This window comes from Leptodactylus fuscus, chromosome 3, assembly GCF_031893055.1.
Source record: "Leptodactylus fuscus isolate aLepFus1 chromosome 3, aLepFus1.hap2, whole genome shotgun sequence".
Taxonomy (NCBI): Eukaryota; Metazoa; Chordata; class Amphibia; order Anura; family Leptodactylidae; genus Leptodactylus; species Leptodactylus fuscus.
The window spans coordinates 182,228,416-182,249,397 of NC_134267.1; the positions used below are offsets into that span (position 1 = coordinate 182,228,416).

The 20,982-nt window shown below is 39.7% G+C and overlaps 1 protein-coding gene across 1 annotated transcript; it reads left to right on the forward strand.

Annotated features, from left to right (window-relative positions):
• Positions 1–3,367: 3,367 nt before the first annotated feature.
• CPB1 (carboxypeptidase B1) lies at positions 3,368–12,408 on the forward strand. The gene is made up of 11 exons (XM_075266731.1): positions 3,368–3,432; positions 3,510–3,585; positions 5,995–6,119; positions 6,440–6,536; positions 6,615–6,716; positions 8,067–8,168; positions 8,559–8,669; positions 9,044–9,134; positions 9,800–10,002; positions 11,818–11,902; positions 12,037–12,408. Exons 1-11 carry the CDS (start codon positions 3,368–3,370, stop codon positions 12,219–12,221), a joined length of 1,242 nt encoding a protein of 413 aa, XP_075122832.1. The 3' UTR covers positions 12,222–12,408.
• Positions 12,409–20,982: the final 8,574 nt, after the last annotated feature.

Here is a 20,982-nt window from a genome sequence, read left to right on the forward strand (position 1 = left end):
TTCAGATATTTATTTTAATCAGATAAAAATATGAAACTTTGTAAAAACAGAACTCAAGGAAAGAACCACTCATTCATTCTTCTTACAACCTTACTGTATTATTGCCTTACCTCTCTTGGACTACCCCCTCAGTGTCCAATGACCCCTCAGCATACTCTTCTAGACTCCTGACTGATGTCATGTGCTCAGAGGTACTGCTGAGGCCTGTCATTTGGCCTCAGGACCCACATGGGGTGAGTTGACATCTTGATACTTAGACACAAGCACCTCTATGTTGGCATGCCCCACTTGTTTGCTGCAGCCCACTCATAGGTGTGCAATGTCAGCCAAGAGGCAAAAAGAGCTGAGAAGAGGATGCAAAGGACTGACTGATGCTATAGGGGAACCCAGGAGAGACGAGACATAACTGTTTGTTATATTGGCACGTCTTCCCTAGGCCTCAACTCATTACACTCAGGTCAAATCTGGTGGAATCCAAACCTGTTTGCTCATCTGTAGTTCCCAACTAGGTAAAGAAGTTTAAATCAGTTTTGCTATCTTAATAAAAATTGTGTTTAATAAATGAGCCCTTAATGGTTTAATTCAAGCTAATTTCCTAAATATAAGTTCAGCGTGCCTTTATCTGGTAGTGGGATGTGATGGCACGCTCTCAAGTATAAGTAAGGGAGAGTTCATTGAAGCACAATTCTTTTTTCTTGGTAGAGTCAAGGTTTCTTTACACATGGAAAATGATGAAATATCAGTCGTTCACATCATCAGCTTAGACATATAGAAGTAGCAAAAGTTTAACTGATAACTTGCTGCAGTGTGATAACTAACAGCAAAAGTCATTGAAACAGTTAAGTTAAAGTTTGGTGTAACTCTTTATTTTACTTAAAATGACTATGTCACCAAAAAGCTGGATATCAAACCAACCACAGTGTATTATAGGGGACATTATACTAGGCATCATAATACCTTTACGTGGTCTAATAGATACATCATTGCCTTAAAAGAGCTTCTTTTTTTTTTTAGAAATTTGCAAATGAGGGCATATCAGGGCCTCTTTACTTCATACCTGGATATAAAAACCCTTGCAGATTCTGATATATTTAACTGTATTTCAGCCTTATTAGCTTACTTCTGAAAATGGTTTTTTTGAGGAAATGGTGCAGTTATTGAACCATCTAAAGTTATAATGGTGTTCCCTACTAGAGATGAGCGAACACTAAAATGTTCGGGGTTCGAAATCCAATTCGAACAGCCGCACACTGTTCGACTGTTCGAACGGGTTTCGAACCCCATTATAGTCTTTGGGGGAAATGCTCGTTTCAGGGGTAGGCAACATTCGATCAAATTCTACTTACCAAGTCCATGAGTGAGGGTCGGGCTGGATTCTTCTCCCTGCGCAGCATCCCCGCGTCCTCTTCCGGCCTTGAATTCACTCTGCTAGGCATCGGGCCTGGGCAGAGCCGACTGCGCATGCCCGCACTACAAGCGAACATGCGCAGTCGACTCTGCCCAGGCCGATGCCTGGCAGAGTGAATGCAGAGCCGGAAGAGGACGTGGGAGCGCTGCGCAGGGAGAAGACTTCTAAAGGTAAGAGAAGAACCAGAGTTGATTGGCAATGTATAGCATTCTGCCAATCAACACTGGTTCTGCATCGAATCTTAACTTTGAACAGCTAGTAGTACTCGCTCATCTCTATTCCCTACATAACTTTATGTATCAAGTTAAACTTTGTTAAATCTACAGGTCCGTATTAACATTAATAGTGTTGGGTAGCTAAGATTAAGCAAAGTGACTCCAAAGAGATTTTGCATTGGAAATCTAGACAAATTTTACTTTTTAAATAATTTAAAAACTATAATTTGGATAGACATCCGTCTTTATGCTGAGAGCACATTTACGCAAAAGAATGGCTGGACTATAGATGAATACTTCTATGTTTCCAGGGCTCTCTTCAATAACAATCGCATGGAAGCTGAGATAAAGCCACAGGTACCAATACTAATTTTGTCTTGTGATGTCTGACGGTCGCCTAATAAGATATTCCTTTAAGATATTCCTTTAATAGTCCCACAATGGGGAAATTTCAGTGATACAGTTTCATAGATGGTACAGTAGATGGTACAAGAGAGAAACACATACAAGCTCATGGCAGATAGAGAAATCCTAGGAATCATAGCAACTAAAAAGAAAGAAACACAGACACACTGCAGGATCATTTAGTTCTCTGTGCGGAGTGATGTTAATAATACAGCCAATTGTGGTTGGAGGACACGAGGAGGGGGGTCAGAGCATGTAGATATAACAGGCAGAAAAACATTTTTGCAGAGGTGGGGGACATATGCAGCTATCATGATAACATGTGGCAGTTCCTTTGGTATGTAGTGAGATCTCCTGCTCACAGCTGATAGTTCGGTATCTTGCATCAGCACTATTGTCCATTAACCACAAAAAAAAAAATGCCCCAAATAACATGCAATTGACGCATATCCTAAAGCCTGGTTCACATCTGCATTCGGTATTCTGTTCAGTGAGTCCGCTTGGGGACCCCCCGATCGGAAACTTATATTCATTAAAACAAGCTAAGAAACCACAGACTATACTGGGTCCATGTGGATTCTGCTCAGTTTCCGCACAAAAAATGTGAAAAGAAGTGCAAGCAGCACTTTTTTCTCCGCATATTTCGCACGAAAACTGCGTGGCAAACAACCGGACCCAATTATAGTGTATGGGGTCTGTGTTCTTTCATTGCTCACCGTTTTTTAATGCATTTGGTATTCCATTCAGGGGGTCCCCTATTGGACTTCTCAAACGGAATACTGAACGCAGATGTGAACCAGGCCTTAGGCTAAAGACTTAGTTCTTGTAATGAGGGGACCTTATTTTATTATGGTAACTGTGTTTATGGCATTATGAATCTGTAAGTTTCCCTTATAGAGTCTATAGGTAGAAAAAAAACACTGGGACAACAATGAAAATTTCTCATACTTTATTATGCTAAACAAGATATAAAAAGAAACAGTATATTTTACTATGAAAAGTAAATCCAGAACGTCAGTGATAAGTAATGATGAACATTGCAAACGTTTCATTCATGTTTTGTATCCAGAAGCTCACATGTCATTTCAGTAAAGCTAAAAAGCAGTTGCATACTTTATCCAATGGATTGCAATATTTCCTCACCGTGGCCATGATATAAATAAAATCCAGGTGCACAAAAACAAGTCCCTGGGTAAACACAGCAAGGCCAGGGCTATAATTAATCATACGTGAGATAGATGAATGGGCGGGAACCTTCCCTCTGCTATCATAGGCTAGATAAACAATCTGGGCAGCATATATAACTGGGAAACACTGAACAATTCCTACCTGCATCACCATGTGGACCGTACTCATCTTCGCGATTATCGCGGCCGTGTCCGCAGAACCCAGAGCCTTTTATGGGTAAGTATTATGCTATAATTATTGTACATGAAAAAAACTTCACGCAGGTGTTTACAATAATGTAATATTACTTACAGGGAGAAAGTATTCAGGGTGTTTCCACAAGACAACAACCATGTGCAAATCATCAAATCCTTGGCTGAAAACGCAAAGGTATGGCTAGAATGATAAATGTTTGGGGAGAGTCTCCTTCACTAGCTGACTTATAACTTGCTATATATTAATGTCCTTATTGTTAACTTAGTTGGGTTCACATTATGATCACCAACCAGTCATATCATAATTTGCTTATAAACTACCCCATTAAAATGCCTAGAAAGACCAATCTGGAAATTTTTATAAAGGCAGGGCATCATCTTTCTGGAGGCCTAGGTTCAGCAGGATTCCTGACAGATGGATTATCAGTCATTTAATTGTTCCCTGCCGCATTGATGGGAAATTTTTCTGGTTTCCTATTGAAATAAAGAGTTACAATTACGAGAAAAAGTAAAAAAGTGACTAAAATGATGGAATTGCCTGGATTTCTCCATGGATTACTAATCAAATATGGTCTGATTGTTACCTCATTTATACTTAAACAGGTTTTTCAGCCCAAGTTAAGTTTTCATATTGATGACCTATCCACGATAAGTCAGTAGTATGTGATCCATGGGGTCCAACACCCAGGCTACGAATAGATCAGATTTTGCAGCAGTTTCTGGATGCCAGAGGCTACCTGCCTTGGACTGCTTTAAAAAATACACGCTTTATTTCCCAAAGGCAAATCCGTAACTCTTACTGCCTCTACCCAATACCCAAGCGCTGCAAACCAGGTCAATTAATGAAGGGTTTTACTTGATCTTTATATTATTGTATGTACCCTGGTCATGGTCCTTATGTATTCTTTTTAACACACCTAGAAGATCTTGCCATTACCAAGGAGAATGTTAGCTTACGTTATAAGAATGAACCCTATTGTTTTAACCTTCATGCTTTCCTCTTCATGTCTAGTGAAATTCCCTTTTATCTTCATCTAAATCAGACTTCAAGCATCTTTGTCCTTGTACATTAGAAACAACAAACAATTCACCAAGGAACATTTAAGTCATATGTTGTAGCTTTAATTCAGAGTTTGACGGTTTCCGTTGACCCCCATATGATTAACACTTTGTGTCTCCTTGTCTGATGGCTCGTGTATGGTTAACTGCTAGGTATGAAAGCAGTGCAGAGAATGTCAGAAAAACCATTCTTAATTATCTCCGAGTAGGAGTCAGTCACTGACCTAGAGGGGAGGAGAGGATGCCAAGGAACACTGGCTCCTGCATTCTCTGCTCTTAAAGATTTGTACACATTAGTCACATAATATTTAAAGGGATTGTCCAGGACCCAAAGGTAATTGATACTGATGACCTCAATATTCAAATAAATGGGGCTGTGGGAGGGGTACTGGAGTTCCAGGCTCCTCCATTATAGTGGTGTATAAAGCTTCTGGCCTGTAGAGTGTAGTGTTAGCATCTGGAACTGCAGCCCCATTCACTTGAATAAGAGAAGGCCTGCTTCTAGCCATATACTAAGTACATGGCTTTCAGCTCACCAAAACACCTAATCGGAACAAGGTTTGGTGTCAGACCCTAACCAGTGTGAAGTGTCCCAGCTATGTGGGCAAAGGTAAAAAGTAGGCATGCATTATACAGGTATCACATCCATATAACTCAAAGATTAGACAAAAGTGAGCCGTGTATACATTCAGTCACATCAAAGCGTATAATAATAATAAAATGTATTATTATTATTATTATTATTATTATTAAGCGTACATACGGTGTGCAATATAGAGGTTTTGGAAACTCCACCTGCCCACCATGTCTATGCCACTAATGAATGCAGAGCTTTTCTATATGAAGGTTTAGAGTATAATGCAAGAGGTGAATTGCACCAAGGCAACTTTGGGAAATTTTGGGAGGTAGTCTGTACTCTTGTATACAATTTGGTTAGATTGAAGAATGAAGTGAACCATTTTTCTTCAAATGGATAGAGAGGGAGGAGGCCATCCACTGCCTTCTTGGCAAAAAATAGGGATTCACACACCAAGACTCTCCTACCTAGAATTATTAGAAGTGTATACATCATTTAATAAGTCACTGTTCCCTGTAAGGTGGCCTCTTTGAGGCAACACCTTCTTAATGAGAAATAGTACCCCATGATAGTTTAGAGACCCTGGTGCAGATTTGGCATCAGGGACCAAGAAGTACAATTTATGCCTGAGCATAGAGACCTTTACTAAGAACTCACACGTTAGCCAGACATATAAAGGGGCATAGAGGAAGTGGTTTGGGTGGATCATGGATCTCAGGTTATAACCTGATACATAATTTTTTTTAAAAATACAGTGTTGTACATGCGCAAATTCTTTTACAAAAATATGCACAAACAAGCTAGAGATAAGGCTTTTCACATACATAATCACTGTAAATAATGCAGCTTTTACCCTTTACTATAAATACAGTTTGATTCAAAATTTATGTCCACAAGAAATAAACTCTGTTTCTGTATTTTTCTGATTTGATTTTTTTTCTGTTCCAGCTTGACTTCTGGTTTCCAGATTCTGTAGATCTTGTAACAGCAGGCAGAAATGTTGACTTCCGTACTGAAAGTCATGTGTCCTATGATGTTCAGGCTCTCCTTCAACAAAGTGAAATTCCCTTTGAGTAAGTTCAGATTTTGGAGGCTAAACATTCTCAAAACCACATTATTTATAACAGACAGAACACGAGTGGTTTGCATAGCCGTAAAAAGATGAATATCTCTATATTGCTTTATTAATGTGGGGTATGTTTTTGCCTCTATTAAAGGAACCAACAGGGCACAATTATTGGATTGAGAGACATAAAGGACTCTTTAGACTATCTTTAATTAAATACTTCCTTTCATACTTGAAGAAGAAAGAATAAAGTGCATCTTTGCCACATATTTTCACATTTAATCCTTTATTTATAGTGAACTGAGACCTATGATTTTCTTCTCCTAGAGTTATGATCGATGACCTGCAGGATGCCCTGGAAAAGCAACGTGATAGCAACATCCGTGCTGTGCACAGCTATGAGAAGTACAATGATCTTGACACAGTAAGAATGTCTACCACAACACTTACATTATAGACAATAGTGTGGTTACAACTTCTCTAACCTATACCTCCTCTACAGATCAATGCTTGGTCTGCTAACATTGCTGCTCAGAACCCAGGTCTGGTGTCCCGTTCTCAGCTTGGAACTTCATATGAAGGCCGCCCCATTTACTTGCTCAAGGTAAGTTAGATCAACTTGTATATTTCATTGGAGATTAAGCCTACCGTCTTAGACATTGGTTATAGTCATGGCCTATGACATTATTAATTGTATTAGTAAACTTATTTTACTAGAATGTTCTTGCAAGATTCTTCAGACAGTCCAGTTTAAAAGGATGTTCTAGGTTCAGAAAAAAATAGATTAAAGGGAGTAAATGCCAGGGGTCACACGGTGGCTCAGTGGTTAGCACTGCAGCCTTGCAGCGCTGGAGTCCTGGTGTTCAAATCCCACCAAGGGCAAAGAAACATCTGTAAGGAGTTTGTATGTTCTCCCCGTGTTTGCATGGATTTCCATCCCATATTCCAAAGACATACTGATAGGGAAAAATGTACATTGTGAGCTCTATGTGGGGCTCACAATCTACATAAAAAAAAAAAGGGGGGGGGGGGGGAATAAATGCCATAAAAGAAATAAGGAGCCATTACTCACTTGCAAAGTCCCTAGCCACTCCAGTACCACTGTCGCAGTGGTTACAGATGGTTTTCTTGCAGCAGTGGTGTGTCTTATATCCACATGACTGCTGTATCACTGATCTCAGCAGTCTTGGTTTGCTATTCATGCCAGCATCATGCTTAAGGCTAGCGACTGTCTGTCATATGGGTATAGGACACATAAACACTGTAGAAATATCAGCAAAGACAGGGATCAACAAGGGATCATTTCAGAAAACACTTTTAAGATCTTTCAAGCTCCAGTTCCAAGTTGCTTGCTGTAGATATATACATATCAGTGTAATTGTTTAACTACTACTGGGCTATTTACTGCCTGAAAAGACCCCTAAAAACCGTAGCTGCTAAACTGTGCTACACTGAGAATAAGAGAGCTCTATTCACACTGCTCTAAGGATGTACCACAAATGATTCAATAAACCAACTAAGAAGCTGGCAGCAGCCCTCTCCTCCTCCTCTACCTTTCCATAGACTTCTGTATATGTGACTGAGTAGAAAGATACATTGTATACAGAAAAACAGTTTTAGATAGTCTCAAATATGCAGCCCCTGAGGTTATCACCTGCAACCCAGTGCTCCAGAGTACCCGAGAGAGCAGACTCTCCTACCAGATAATTTTTACCAAAAAACATCCTAAGAACACAGATAAGGTTTGCTTGAAGATATGCAGCTGTCTTCCCAACCAAGATGTTGCAGCCCCTTGGCAGATTTCCGAAGCTCCATTGGGTACTTTAAACTTTAGTCCTTTAATATGAGACTAAACTGGGCAATGCTACATAGCAGATTTAAGAGAACGAAACTATAGACTGCAAACAAGTAAAAATATCAACTCAGTTATATTTATTACACTCTCTTCTTAAAGGTTGGAAAAAGCGGAACAAACAAGAGGGCCATCTTCATTGACTGTGGATTCCATGCAAGAGAATGGATCAGCCCTGCTTTCTGCCAGTGGTTTGTGAAGGAAGTAAGTGATCGTAAAATCGGATATAGACAAATACATCTCTGAGGTGACATATAGCACTGCCAATTGAGACTGTCACCATAGCTGTCACGAAAATGTTTAATTTGGTAATAACTCTGAGTGCTCATTTTAGTCCTACGTCTTATAATGGTGACTATAAAGATTTTAAATGCATATAAAGTATAGCTATATACTGCACTTACTCCATGTCTGATAGAAATAAGTGACATCAGTCATGGACCTGGACATCTGTTCAGCACATTACATACAGACATATACAAAACACACACATAAAAAAGCATCTCCTGGTGATATAACAGCATCACAGTCCGGAAAATTACTAATCCAGAGCTCTAATATACTTATGTTTTTTTTGTTTTTTTTTTAATTTAGGCTGTTAACTCTTATGGTCGTGATGCCCAATTCACCAACCTTCTCAACAATCTGGATTTCTACGTTCTTCCAGTCCTGAACGTTGATGGCTATGTGTACACTTGGACCACAGTAAGTATCTAGGTTTAGAATGGATTTAGGCTACATTCACACAGTAAATACTGGCCAGGTGACGTCAGTTTTTTTAATAGATGTCACACAGCAGCATTGGATTCAATATCAGTGAATGGGGCGCTATTCACGTAACCATTGTTTTGATGGTCCATTGCAATGGTCTGTCAAAATATAGCTCATGTCCTATTTTTTTCCATTTTCACAGATCCTCCATACACTATAATGTATGGAAGGATCCGTGACAATGGGTGCCCCTTGAGTGAAAGCTATGAAAAGTGGCCATTTTTCAAGGCTGTTTTGCACCTCTCATGTAGCCTTAGGTGAAATATGCCTGATTTATAGATCTTTAAATTTAGAATTATTCTCAATAGAACCGTATGTGGAGAAAGACACGCTCTGTGAACAAGAACAGCAGCTGCATCGGAACTGATCCCAACAGAAACTTCAATGCTGGATGGTGTAGTAAGTGCTTTTCTACATTTTACACCTATAGTTTTGCACAAATATACTATATCAAAAAAACCTACATACTTATTGCACAGCTATGGAAGTCCAATACAAAAAAAACCCTACTATTATATACTATGTGGTTTGTGGCTTTAGAACCTAGAAGGTTGTTTGTAAGATATCTAAATGTACTTTAGAACAGAATTTATAACGTTATATTACAACTTTACACTCTGCCCCAATATCTATTTGACGTCACAGACAATATATATACTCTTGACTTTCAAATGATGGCATCCAGCCAGAAAAGTGCAGAGAGATCTTAAGAAATTAGCACGTCATTGAACCTGTCTGTGCAACAGAAAAGCAAATCTGTATCAGCTATGAGCCGGTATAGATTTGTACTATAATTTGCAATCATTTCTGCCATGAATTATAGTAAATTTGTAAAACCCACTCCCATTAAACCCCATCCACTCTGTTTAATATTTTTAAAAGGTGATAAGAAAAGCACAAAAAGACCATAACTAGCATATTATTGTGCGGCTGAGACTTGGGGACTTGGGGTTTTTTAAGCCAGTATTCTGTGTAAAGCCAATAATACATTTCCCCCACAATGCTGTATATAGAGAAGCTATCCAAGCAAAGTATATTAATATCTTAATGGGTCTTATTTTAAGCTGCTGGAGCTTCTTCAAGAGCCTGTGATGACACATTTTGCGGTTCCGCCCCTGAATCTGAGAGGGAAACCAAAGCCCTTGCTGACTTCATCCGCGCCAGAATTCCTTCCATCAAGGCTTACCTGACCGTCCATTCTTACTCCCAGATGTTGCTCTTCCCCTATTCCTACTCTTACGCCGTTGCCAAGGATCACACTGAACTGGTAAGCAGGACGTGCACTTACATTTACGGTTTGGTTTATTTTATACATTTCGTACAAAGAAGTGATTTCTGTTCATTTTATCCAGTTTGTTAGTTGTTTCTACTGTAAATGCCAAGAAGACCTGTGTTAGAGTCAGTGTTATTTGAGTGGATCCAGCTTTTGATAGGAACATTCAGAATCGTTATTGCATTACAATGACCACAGAATCATCAGTTCAGATGTACATACATTTTATTTACTCCTAGAGAACATTCATAGTTAAATGTGAAAATGTTCTTATCCACATAAACAATATTCTCAAGATTTGAGTTTGCCTTTCATTCATTGACTACCATTTTACTGGGAGACTAAACTCAGCCTGTTTTATTCAACTCCATGAATCCGCATATTATCATTGATCCTAGTTCCATGGGCTCATGGTGGTTTCATTCCAGAAATACTTAACGGGTTTTCCAGGCCCCAAATTCATTTTTCACTTTTTCAGTAATAGCTCTGTCCACTGGATGGGGATGGTTCTGGAGAACTAGAATTCCACTCCTATTAGATGACGAGCAGAAGACTGCACAGTCTCCCCAAACTCTGCAGTAGATTCCGGTGCCCAGAAGCCATTAGAACGGCTGATCAGTGCAGGGCCAGGTGTCTGTACACCACAGATCACATGCTAATGTCTTATCCAGAGGACAGGTCATTAGTATGGAAAATCCATTTGGGCTGGAAAAAACCTTTAAATGGCTTGAATTAGGTAACAGGAAGAAACTTTCAGCTGATCCTATAATCTGCATTTCTTATTCACTTAAGTTGACCATATAATTCACATAACTCACATATGGCTGCAATCTCTTCCAACCACAATCCAAATGCCTTATCCTTCTCTCCTGCATCTACCATCAGGAGAGCATATACCAATATATATTAGATAGTTTGCCTCATGGTACTTTGCCTTCAGTTTAACACAAGAAGGGAAACAATAGTTACATAGCAGTGATGTATATCCTAACTAGTACAAATAACCAAGTCCTTGTCATTTTGTACTCAACATTACTTGCATCACAGCATGGTGGCTCAGTGGTTAGCACTGTCGTCTTCTAGCATTAGGTTCGAATCTGACCAAGGTTTTCTCCCACCTGCCAAAAATATACAGATAGGTAAATTGGCTTCCCATAAAACATCTGACCTTTTTTAGTGTTGGGGATGAGTGCCTGTACAGCAGCCACTAACTTCCCTAGTCCATAGTGAGCTGTGCATTGAGTCCCTCGAGTGAGAAAAGCGCATTGTCAATTGTACAAAGGCGAAGAGATAAAATTGCAAAAGTAACAGTATACAGCATGTGCAGTTGAAAACCGTCAAATAATAGATACAGCATAACAGTAAAGCACATTTTTGCACAGATATGACAAAGTTCTTCTGAACCTAATATAGAGCTGTCACTCTCTTTATCTCAGTGATTAGGAGTGTACATAAGCGGTATAACAGTGCACACTATGACAGTGATTTTTTTTGCTTATTTATGTTTGCTTTTCTTCATTATCAATTTAAGCCTATGGAAAATATGAATGAGAGCGAAAAGCAAACGTTTGCTTCCATTAATGTTAGCTTATGCTTGATGTCTTCCATTAGCAGAATGTAATCTCTTTAGATCCATTATTCCATAATGTATAAACTGTATAAACACAAGTATTTCTAATTGTGACACATTTAACCAATTAGTCCCTGTCACGTGTATACTGTGATTGCTGACTGTAGCTCTGGAAGCAATGAGTCAGATTTCTAATACAATCTCTACATGAAACTTACATGTACTTATGTCTATTACAGAACAATGTTGCCAGGGGAGCAGTCTCTGCACTTACTGCTTTATATGGAACCAAATACACCTATGGTGCTGGAGGAACCACAATCTGTAAGTTATTATTCTAGCAATGATCATAACTCCCTAGGCTACATCACCTAACCTATCTATCTGTGGGGTTGGATTGAAATGCGGGTTCTGGTGACGATCTCTCTGTATTGACTTTTTTACCCTTTGGCTTGCAGACCTGGCCGCTGGAGGCTCCGATGACTGGGCTTATGATGCAGGTGTGAAATATTCTTTCACATTTGAGCTGCGTGACACTGGAAGATACGGCTTCGCTCTCCCTGAATCTCAGATCAAGCCTACCTCTGAGGAAACTCTTCTGGCTGTGAAATACATTGCCAACCACGTCCTGAACAACTCCTAAGTGAAAGGCATCATTCCAATTTCAAACCATGAAAGGAAGATTATCCATTTTCTATTCATATTTAATATTTTCTTTGTAATTCTTTTTGACGTCCTTGGTTTTAATTACCAATTGGAAAAAATTGGAAAAAATGAATAGTCAATGACGGATGAGAAGAAATACAAATAAAAGGAAACTCAGACGAAAATCGGTTTTATGTCATTTATTTTTAATTCATAGTAAGGTCGGATGTGAGTAATGGTTAAGTAGAAATGAACTGCAGCTGAATAAAATCAAAGCAAATTATGGCTAATTGATGGATCCAATTTTACTGTCCAATGCATGTGAGGGGGCAGATTAGATTTAGTGTCCAAAAATATACTATGACCGGTGGTCATATGAATGGTAAATCACGTATACTGTACAGCACATATTAATCTACATATGTATTCTCCCTTATGGTATATGTATATTATATTGTAGAATCATTTCTTCTAAGCGCAAAGTAAAAATACAAATTTATTTATATAACGATTGATTTTGTTTTACTTACATAGCGCCCTCATATTCATGTCAGCAGCCTGAGGAAGAGATTGACCCCCAATATCCTTACCTTAAAGACCTTAAAGACATAACTGCACACACAGCTAATAAGAACCCAGCAGACACAAGAGGTTTCTCTTCTTTTTTATCTCCAGACATTACTCACAGGTTAAATACAGATATTTCAATAAATCTATTTGTTCTCCATTTTGCACTGACCTAGTCAAACTATTGGTTAACAAGGAGATAATGTGCTAGATTAGATTTCACTTCACTAAAATAAAAAAAGGAAGCGGAGATGTGGTTGCTATTACATGGCTTCCATAATCCACTGCCTCAGTTCGCAGCACTATAAGGCTAGATGCCCACAGAATGGTTCCCGTTGCAGATTTTCCATCAGGAAACATTACCAGTGGGTTTCTTCAATGCTATTGTGGCAAAAACAAACAAAATGGGGCAGCGTTCCCTCTTTTATCTGTAAAGGTTGAAAGTCACAGTGAAACACACAGCATAAATTGACATTCTTCTGGTTGACTACCCACAAGTAGGGTAAGTTTGCTACAAGACATCATTGCTATAAACCTAGAGTTTCCCCTTTTTAAAACCAAAACTACAGGTCCGGTTTACTGAGGTAAAGGAAGGTGTGGTTTGGAGGATGTAGTTGGTCTGTGACTCTTGTTCACCAGAAAGTTCTTACAGAATTAGGATGAGGAGACATGTGGCCCAAAAGATGTGAAAACAGATTACCGGGAAGGGGCTTCTTGGGCTGCCCATATATATACTTCAAGCAGCATCAAAAGTAACACTGGCTTTTTAGACTATCTTGTTTATAAAAAAAATATATCAGCGATTTAAGGGTCAATAAAACCATACACGTTCTATAAAACCACTTTTTCTCATATAAGAGCGTGCAAGCATTTTGTTTAATCTTATTGAGACACTAAGACGGAAAATACACTCACCAACAACTCACTTAGGCTGGGTTCAGACAGGGTTTTTTAGGCCAGATTTTGACGCGGAATACGCATCAGAATCAGGCTAAAAAAAATTCTTCCCATTGAAATCAATGAGAGACAGTCATTTTCTTTTCCCGCGATCGGAAAAAAGAAGTGACCTGCCCTTTCTTCAGGAGGATTCTGCGGCGGATTCTTCAGCCGTGGACGTCCGCCTCACAAAACCTCCTTCCCGACTAGGCCCATTTATTTGCACCAGCATCCAGTCGCGGCTAGCTGTATCTTGGATCAGAATCTGAGGCGGCCTCTGCGTCAAATTCCAGTCCAAAAAACTCACATGTGAACTTACCCTTAAGAAGGAAAGGTAGCGCTGGGCAGCTCCTCCACACACAGGGAACCCATACAGAGTGTGATGGGGATTCACAAATGATACCCCCTTTCTCATAAATCAAGTAATTTTGTTGAAGGCCTGTTTTCTAAAAGTTACTGGTGTTTAATATGGATGTCAGAAATGAAAAACTGGCACTTTTCTCCAGGCACTTATACAGTCCAATATAAAAAGAATTTTAAAAAAAAAAGCAAAAAAAAAAAAACTGAAAACTTGAGAACCCCAAAATACTAGCACAGACAACCAATAATTGCTCCCAAAATACCAAAATTAATGTAATCCAAAGTTCATCTTTATTAAATCGATATCCTTTCTGGAACAGTGTGGTACAGCGGAATATTAAATATTGAAAGTCATCATTTCAATATAAACATCACCATAATAAATATGTCAAATGCTGGAAGAAAAATATGGCATAATATAGATCACTCCTCATAAATATATAACAAACCAACTTGAATTAACAAATAATAATAATAATAAATTTTATTTATATAGCACCAACATATTCCGCAGCGCTGTACAATTTGTAGGGTTCAGATACAGACAGATACAAAACAAAGAACGTCATTTCACACAATGGGACTGAGGGCCCTGCTCACAAGAGCTTACAATCTATGAGGTAGAGGGGATGACACAAGAGGTAGGAGGGGCGGCATTGCTTATACAGTGTTCAGACAATTTTGTAATAGAGGTTGCAGCCATTACACAAACAAAGCTTTATGGGCCGTCACTAGTAGTGTCCTTTAACATGTGGATAGAGCATGGACAAATATGTTAGGCTGAAAAGGCATCAAGAAGGGTTTGCATTAGGAATTGTGATAGGCCTGTCTGAAAAAATGCGTCTTTAGTTTGCGTTTGAAACTGTAGAAATATATATAAAGTCACCTCACAACATATAGAATTCTTAATAAATAAATAGAAATACATAAAGTTTAGATATTACTATACCAAAATGCCACATAGACAATACATATGAAAAACTACCAAAATACTCTACAAGGAGAAATTAATCCATCAATGGTAAATTGGAGTATAAGTGCATAAGTGCAAATCCAAGAGATTACCCCAGCCAAACACAATTCAATATAGGGGAGGTTGTAAACATATACCAACCAGCCATAAGGCAAATGATCCAGACTACATTAGCTCAAACCCAAGCTCACCTCTGCCATAGTACCGGGAACATGCGAACAGGGCCATGTCTTCCCCACCACATGGCAAGCATTATGAGTAGAGATGAGCGAGTAGTATTCGGTTGAGTAGGTATTCGATTGAATAATATGGTATTCAAAATATTCGTACTCGATCGAATACTACTAGCTATTCGCAGCAAATTAACAGTAGGGTTGAGCGATCGTGTTCGGAAAAGATCAGATTCCGATTGGCGATCGAGAAAATGTCGCGATCGCGAACGGAATTCCGAACACAATTTTTTTAGGTGGAATCGAGATCAGTGATTATTTACCACAATGCTTTGCTACTGGCCAAGCATTGTGGGAAAAGCTAATAATGTTAGCCTTCACACTGAGTATAGGCTACGCACGTATCACATGGAAAGCAATAGGTTAAAAAGCCTCCCATTGATTTCAATGGGGAGCGCATGTATGCCGGCACCCATAGAAATCAATGGGATCTGTTTTAACACCGCTCATTCTGAACGAGATTATGTTCAGAATGAGCGGACTGTATATTCAGTGTGAAGGCTCCGCTGTGGTTCCATAGGAATGAATGGAAGCAGCCGGCAAACAGTCTTAACCCCCTGCATGCCAGCTGCGTCCATTCATTCTAATGGGAGACTAGCTAACATCTCTAGTAGCTACTTACCTGCAGAGATGGCTGGTCCGGTGCCCGGTGTTCTCGTTCTTCTTCGCCTCGCTGCCCCCGCCTCCCAGATTAGTGTTAAAGACCTAGGAAGAAGGCGGGGCTTGTGGCTTAGGAGAGTGTGGGCGGGTACTGGGAGGGGAGACGTCACGTCGGCCAATCAACGCTGGTTCTGCCAGAGGCTCGTCTGTGAGGAGACGGAGTCTAAGATCGGACTACAACAGTCTCCATTGTAGTCCGATCTTAGACTCTGCCTCCTCATAGACGAGCCTCCGGCAGGACGAGCGTTGTTTGGCCGAATGCTGTACACTGGCCAATCAACGCCGGTCAGTTCATTCCTATGAGAAAAAGTCAGCTCCCTCATAACAGCAAGCTGCTAGCTCTCCTGATTAGCTAGGACGATCCTGCGGCAAATCAACGCTGGTTCTGCAGCAGGCTCGTCTTTGCTAGTCAGGAGAGCTGGAAGCTTGCTGTTATGAGGGAGCTGACTTCTTATCAGCACAACTGCAAGCGCTGTGCAGTTAAAGCGCATGGTTCCCATAGACTATAATGGAGTCCGTGTGCTTTAACTGCACAGCGCTCCTCCTAAACACTCTCCTCCTGCTATTCGTGGACTTGGTGACTCTCCTTTAGTCGAATAGTGGTTTCCCCTGAAACAAACATTTTTTCCCATAGACTATAATGGGATTCGATATTCGATCGAGTAGTTGAATATTGAGGCTCTACTCGAAACGAATATCGAATCTCGAATATTTCACTGTTCGCTCATCTCTAGTTATGAGTAATGGCTTTTTAATCAGTTTTAATTGTCTGCAACGTTATATACTAGAATAATGGTTATTGATTTAATATTAGTGGGGGTCTGATACCCAGCAGCCCTAGGGATCAGCTCATATCAGTAGCTACAGTAGGTAGAACTGGAAGCAGACAGCTCTTTGCGCAGTGTAGTGGAGGTTAGTGGTTACTGCCACTTGGAAGCTTGATGGCAGAAACATCTGGTCTGTCTTTAGAAAGATGAACTGCCTGGAAAAACTCAATATATATAAATCTGAACTGCTATCACGCTTCTAAGTAGCTGTCATAACATTATATACATATATATATATATATATATATATATATATATATATATATATATATACAGTCCTATGAAAAAGTTTGGGCACCCCTATTAATCTTAATCATTTTTAGTTCTAAATATTTTGGTATTTGCAACAGCCATTTCAGTTTGATATATCTAATAACTGATGGACACAGTAATATTTCAGGATTGAAATGAGGTTTATTGTACTAACAGAAAATGCACAATATGCATTAAACCAAAATTTGACCGGTGCAAAAGTATGGGCACCTCAACAGAAAAGTGACATTAATATTTAGTACATCCTCCTTTTGCAAAGATAACAGCCTCTAGTCGCTTCCTGTAGCTTTTAATCAGTTCCTGGATCCTGGATAAAGGTATTTTGGACAAACAATTCAAGTTCAGTTAAGTTAGATGGTCGCCGAGCATGGACAGCCCGCTTCAAATCATCCCACAGATGTTCAATGATATTCAGGTCTGGGGACTGGGATGGCCATTCCAGAACATTGTAATTGTTCCTCTGCATGAATGCCTGAGGATTTGGAGCAGTGTTTTGGATCATTGTCTTGCTGAAATATCCATCCCCGGCGTAACTTCAACTTCGTCACTGATTCTTGAACATTATTCTCAAGAATCTGCTGATACTGAGTGGAATCCATGCGACTCTCAACTTTAACAAGATTCCCGATGCCGGCATTGGCCACACAGCCCCAAAGCATGATGGAACCTCCACCAAATTTTACAGTGGGTAGCATGTGTTTTTCTTGGAATGCTGTTTCTTTTTGGACGCCATGCATAACGCCTTTTTTTTATAACCAAACAACTCAATTTTTGTTTCCAAAGTGAAGCTGCCTTGTCCAAATGTGCTTTTTCATACCTCAGGCAACTCTATTTGTGGTGTACGTGCAGAAACGGCTTCTTTCTCATCACTCTCCCATACAGCTTCTATTTGTGCAAAGTGCGCTGTATAGTTGACCGATGCACAGTGACACCATCTGCAGCAAGATGATGCTGCAGCTCTTTGGAGGTGGTCTGTGGATTGTCCTTGACTGTTCTCACCATTCTTCTTCTCTGCCTTTCTGATATTTTTCTTGGCCTGCCACTTCTGGGCTTAACAAGAACTGTCCCTGTGGTCTTCCATTTCCTTACTATGTTCCTCACAGTGGAAACTGACAGGTTAAATCTCTGAGACAGCTTTTTGTATCCTTCCGCTGAACAACTATGTTGAACAATCTTTGTTTTCAGATCATTTGAGAGTTGTTTTGAGTAGCCCATGATGCCACTCTTCAGAGGAGATTCAAATAGTAGAACAACTTTCAATTGGCCACCTTAAATACCTTTTCTCATGATTGGATACACCTGGCTATGAAGTTCAAAGCTCACTGAGGTTACAAAACCAATTTTGTGCTTCAGTAAGTCAGTAAAAAGTAGTTAGGAGTATTCAAATAAATAAAATGATAAGGGTGCCCATACTTTTGCACCGGTCAAATTTTGGTTTAATGCATATTGCGCATTTTCTGTTAGTACAATAAACCTCATTTGAATCCTGAAATATTACTGTGTCCATCAGTTATTAGATATATCAAACTGAAATGGCTGTTGCAAACACCAAAATATTTAGAACTAAAAATGATTAAGATTAATAGGGGTGCCCAAACTTTTTCATAGGACTGTATATATATATATATATTGTCAGGGTGTGTGTGTTTATGTTACTATTACACATGTGCAAAGATTTCAATTGTCGGATGGACACCAATGGAGTGTCCTTTGGACCCCATCTCATTGGTGTACATTGGGATACTGCTAAAAACACAGAACAGAATAGAGCAGTAAACTACACTATTCCATTCTGCAGGCTATAGTAAAATTATGTATCCATTTAGCAGAGGCTATAATAGTCTAATAGTGGTGAATGTAAGTGTATGGCATCCATCATGAACCATGAAGCTGAGATCCTGGAGTATGACAGTGCCATAACCGTCTATATACATATAGGTATGACCGAGGTACCCTGAGTCAGGTGACATGCCTATACAGTCAGATACATTGCAGTCTTCTATCAGAAGTATAGCCAAGGAGTTCTCCCAATGTAAACCTTCATCGGAAGACATACAGTACATTCTGATGGGAATATAGCCTAACATTAAAGTTGAGCAGAACCTCTCAAGCCTAAACTATGTGAAAGTGAAAGAGACATGAATGCCAAAGGAACACTCCAAATATTACCTTTTTTTTTTTTTTTTTTTCAGAGGTAAAGGTGTTTACCAATGGTTTTTTAGTGATGGTAATATTGCAAACAGAAATGGTTTTGTGGAAAAATTAGCTTGTTTTGATGGCATGTAAGTGCTATTGTTATTTGGGAGACAAATTCTCCCCTGACAGCAAATAACAAGAGGAAAAAGATAAGCCAATTTTGTTTCAACAAAGTATGCGGTGATTCCACTTTTACTCACTATTGACAAATTCATGGCGGTCCATCAAAAAAATAGACATGTGAATATCCACATTGTAATCAGTGTAAGAATTTATTAAGGCTAATGTCCTGTATTCATCAATCCATGCACCTATCCAGGCCGGCCTATGCTGTTACTTCACAATCCTGAAGCACTCTTCCAGGATGGAGGCAGCTTGAATAGGAGCGTGGGTAGGCGAGTATGTTATCAGCCAATACCTGATGTAATAATCCAATATTTAGTGGCCCAACATATAATGGTGGAGGGCAAAAAACTGGGGTTATATACCGTGTGGGTGACAAAAAAAGTCAGGCCTTGTATGTTGTTCAAACCAAAAGATAGGGAGACATATACTGTGTAGCAGACAAAAAAGGGGGGCCTTGTCTTTTATTTGTGTTAAAAAAATAGGGGGCCATATACTGTGTGAGGACCATATATTGTGTTTATATAGATTATTCTGTAATAAGTCTGTGATTGTTGGGGTCAGTCTTATGTGTCTTGGTAAGGAGTTCCAGAGTATGGGGGATGCACGGGAGAAATCTTGGAGACGGTTGTGTGAGGAGGTTAGGCTCACCCCTGATTTAAACAACTCTCATCCACATGCTATGCCTACAACTGCCAAGCAGTCAATGACTTCCCTACCAGTAGGTTTAGGGCTAGGGCTACGCGGTGATATGTGTCATGCAACTAAAATAGTAGTGCAACTTGAAGTCAATGGCAAAAAAACATATGCGAACCAAGTCAAAATTCCAATAGGTTTGGATTTTTTCATGATATTCGCATAATGCTGCATGTTGCAATGTGACACCATATAGATACATTGAATTTTTTGTGATGCAACATAAATAGGCATTTAGCATTAGCCAGAAGGTACTGCCACCCAGTGTCCCAATTGTAGCATACCCCCACACACAGTGCTGGGACTGCCAGTGCTTTCATTTATATGTAATTAAAATACTGATTATGAGCTATTTCTCATTACTGGATGGGAAGTTTTGTTATTAACACGTAGCCAGTAATGAGAAATAATCCATAATTAATCAGTGCTGCTATACTGCAATGAGGACACTGTGTGGCAGCACACGCATCCTTTGCTGCGGGTACCTGCACTGATTTCTGCAGGTGAGCAGCAGCACAATCTACCTAACTTTGGTGCTTGCAGGCGAGTACTCAGGGGGCACAACTTACTAGCATTACTGAGAGGCTCCAGGCTCTTAGTATTTCTAGTGCATGTAGTAGATCTGGCAGACCGAGTCATCCCTGCACTGGCCTACCTAGATTTCTGCCCCACTCTGTATGGCTGAGATGCCTCAGTGCACACTCACCTCCAGCATGTGAACTTCTGATTGTGTTCCCTGATGGAAAATTCTGCACTATGTTTCACTGGCCTTTCACATGCTGTTGTTGCCTGTACTTGGTAATTCAGACTTGTAATGTTTCCCACACCATATGTTCGCCATGAAAATGTTCACACGTGCACTTTACCAAGGTTCAGGGCCACAGCTATAATTATCCATGTGCACGCAGAGAAAACCAA

Bases quoted from the DNA above. Each gene is read 5' to 3' on its own strand.
- CPB1 (XM_075266731.1), top strand. From the start codon at position 3,368: ATGTGGACCGTACTCATCTTCGCGATTATCGCGGCCGTGTCCGCAGAA. The intron at 6,120-6,439 runs GTAAGTTCAGAT...TTCTTCTCCTAG, and splicing joins CAAAGTGAAATTCCCTTTGA to AGTTATGATCGATGACCTGC. The intron at 8,169-8,558 runs GTAAGTGATCGT...TTTTTAATTTAG, and splicing joins GCCAGTGGTTTGTGAAGGAA to GCTGTTAACTCTTATGGTCG.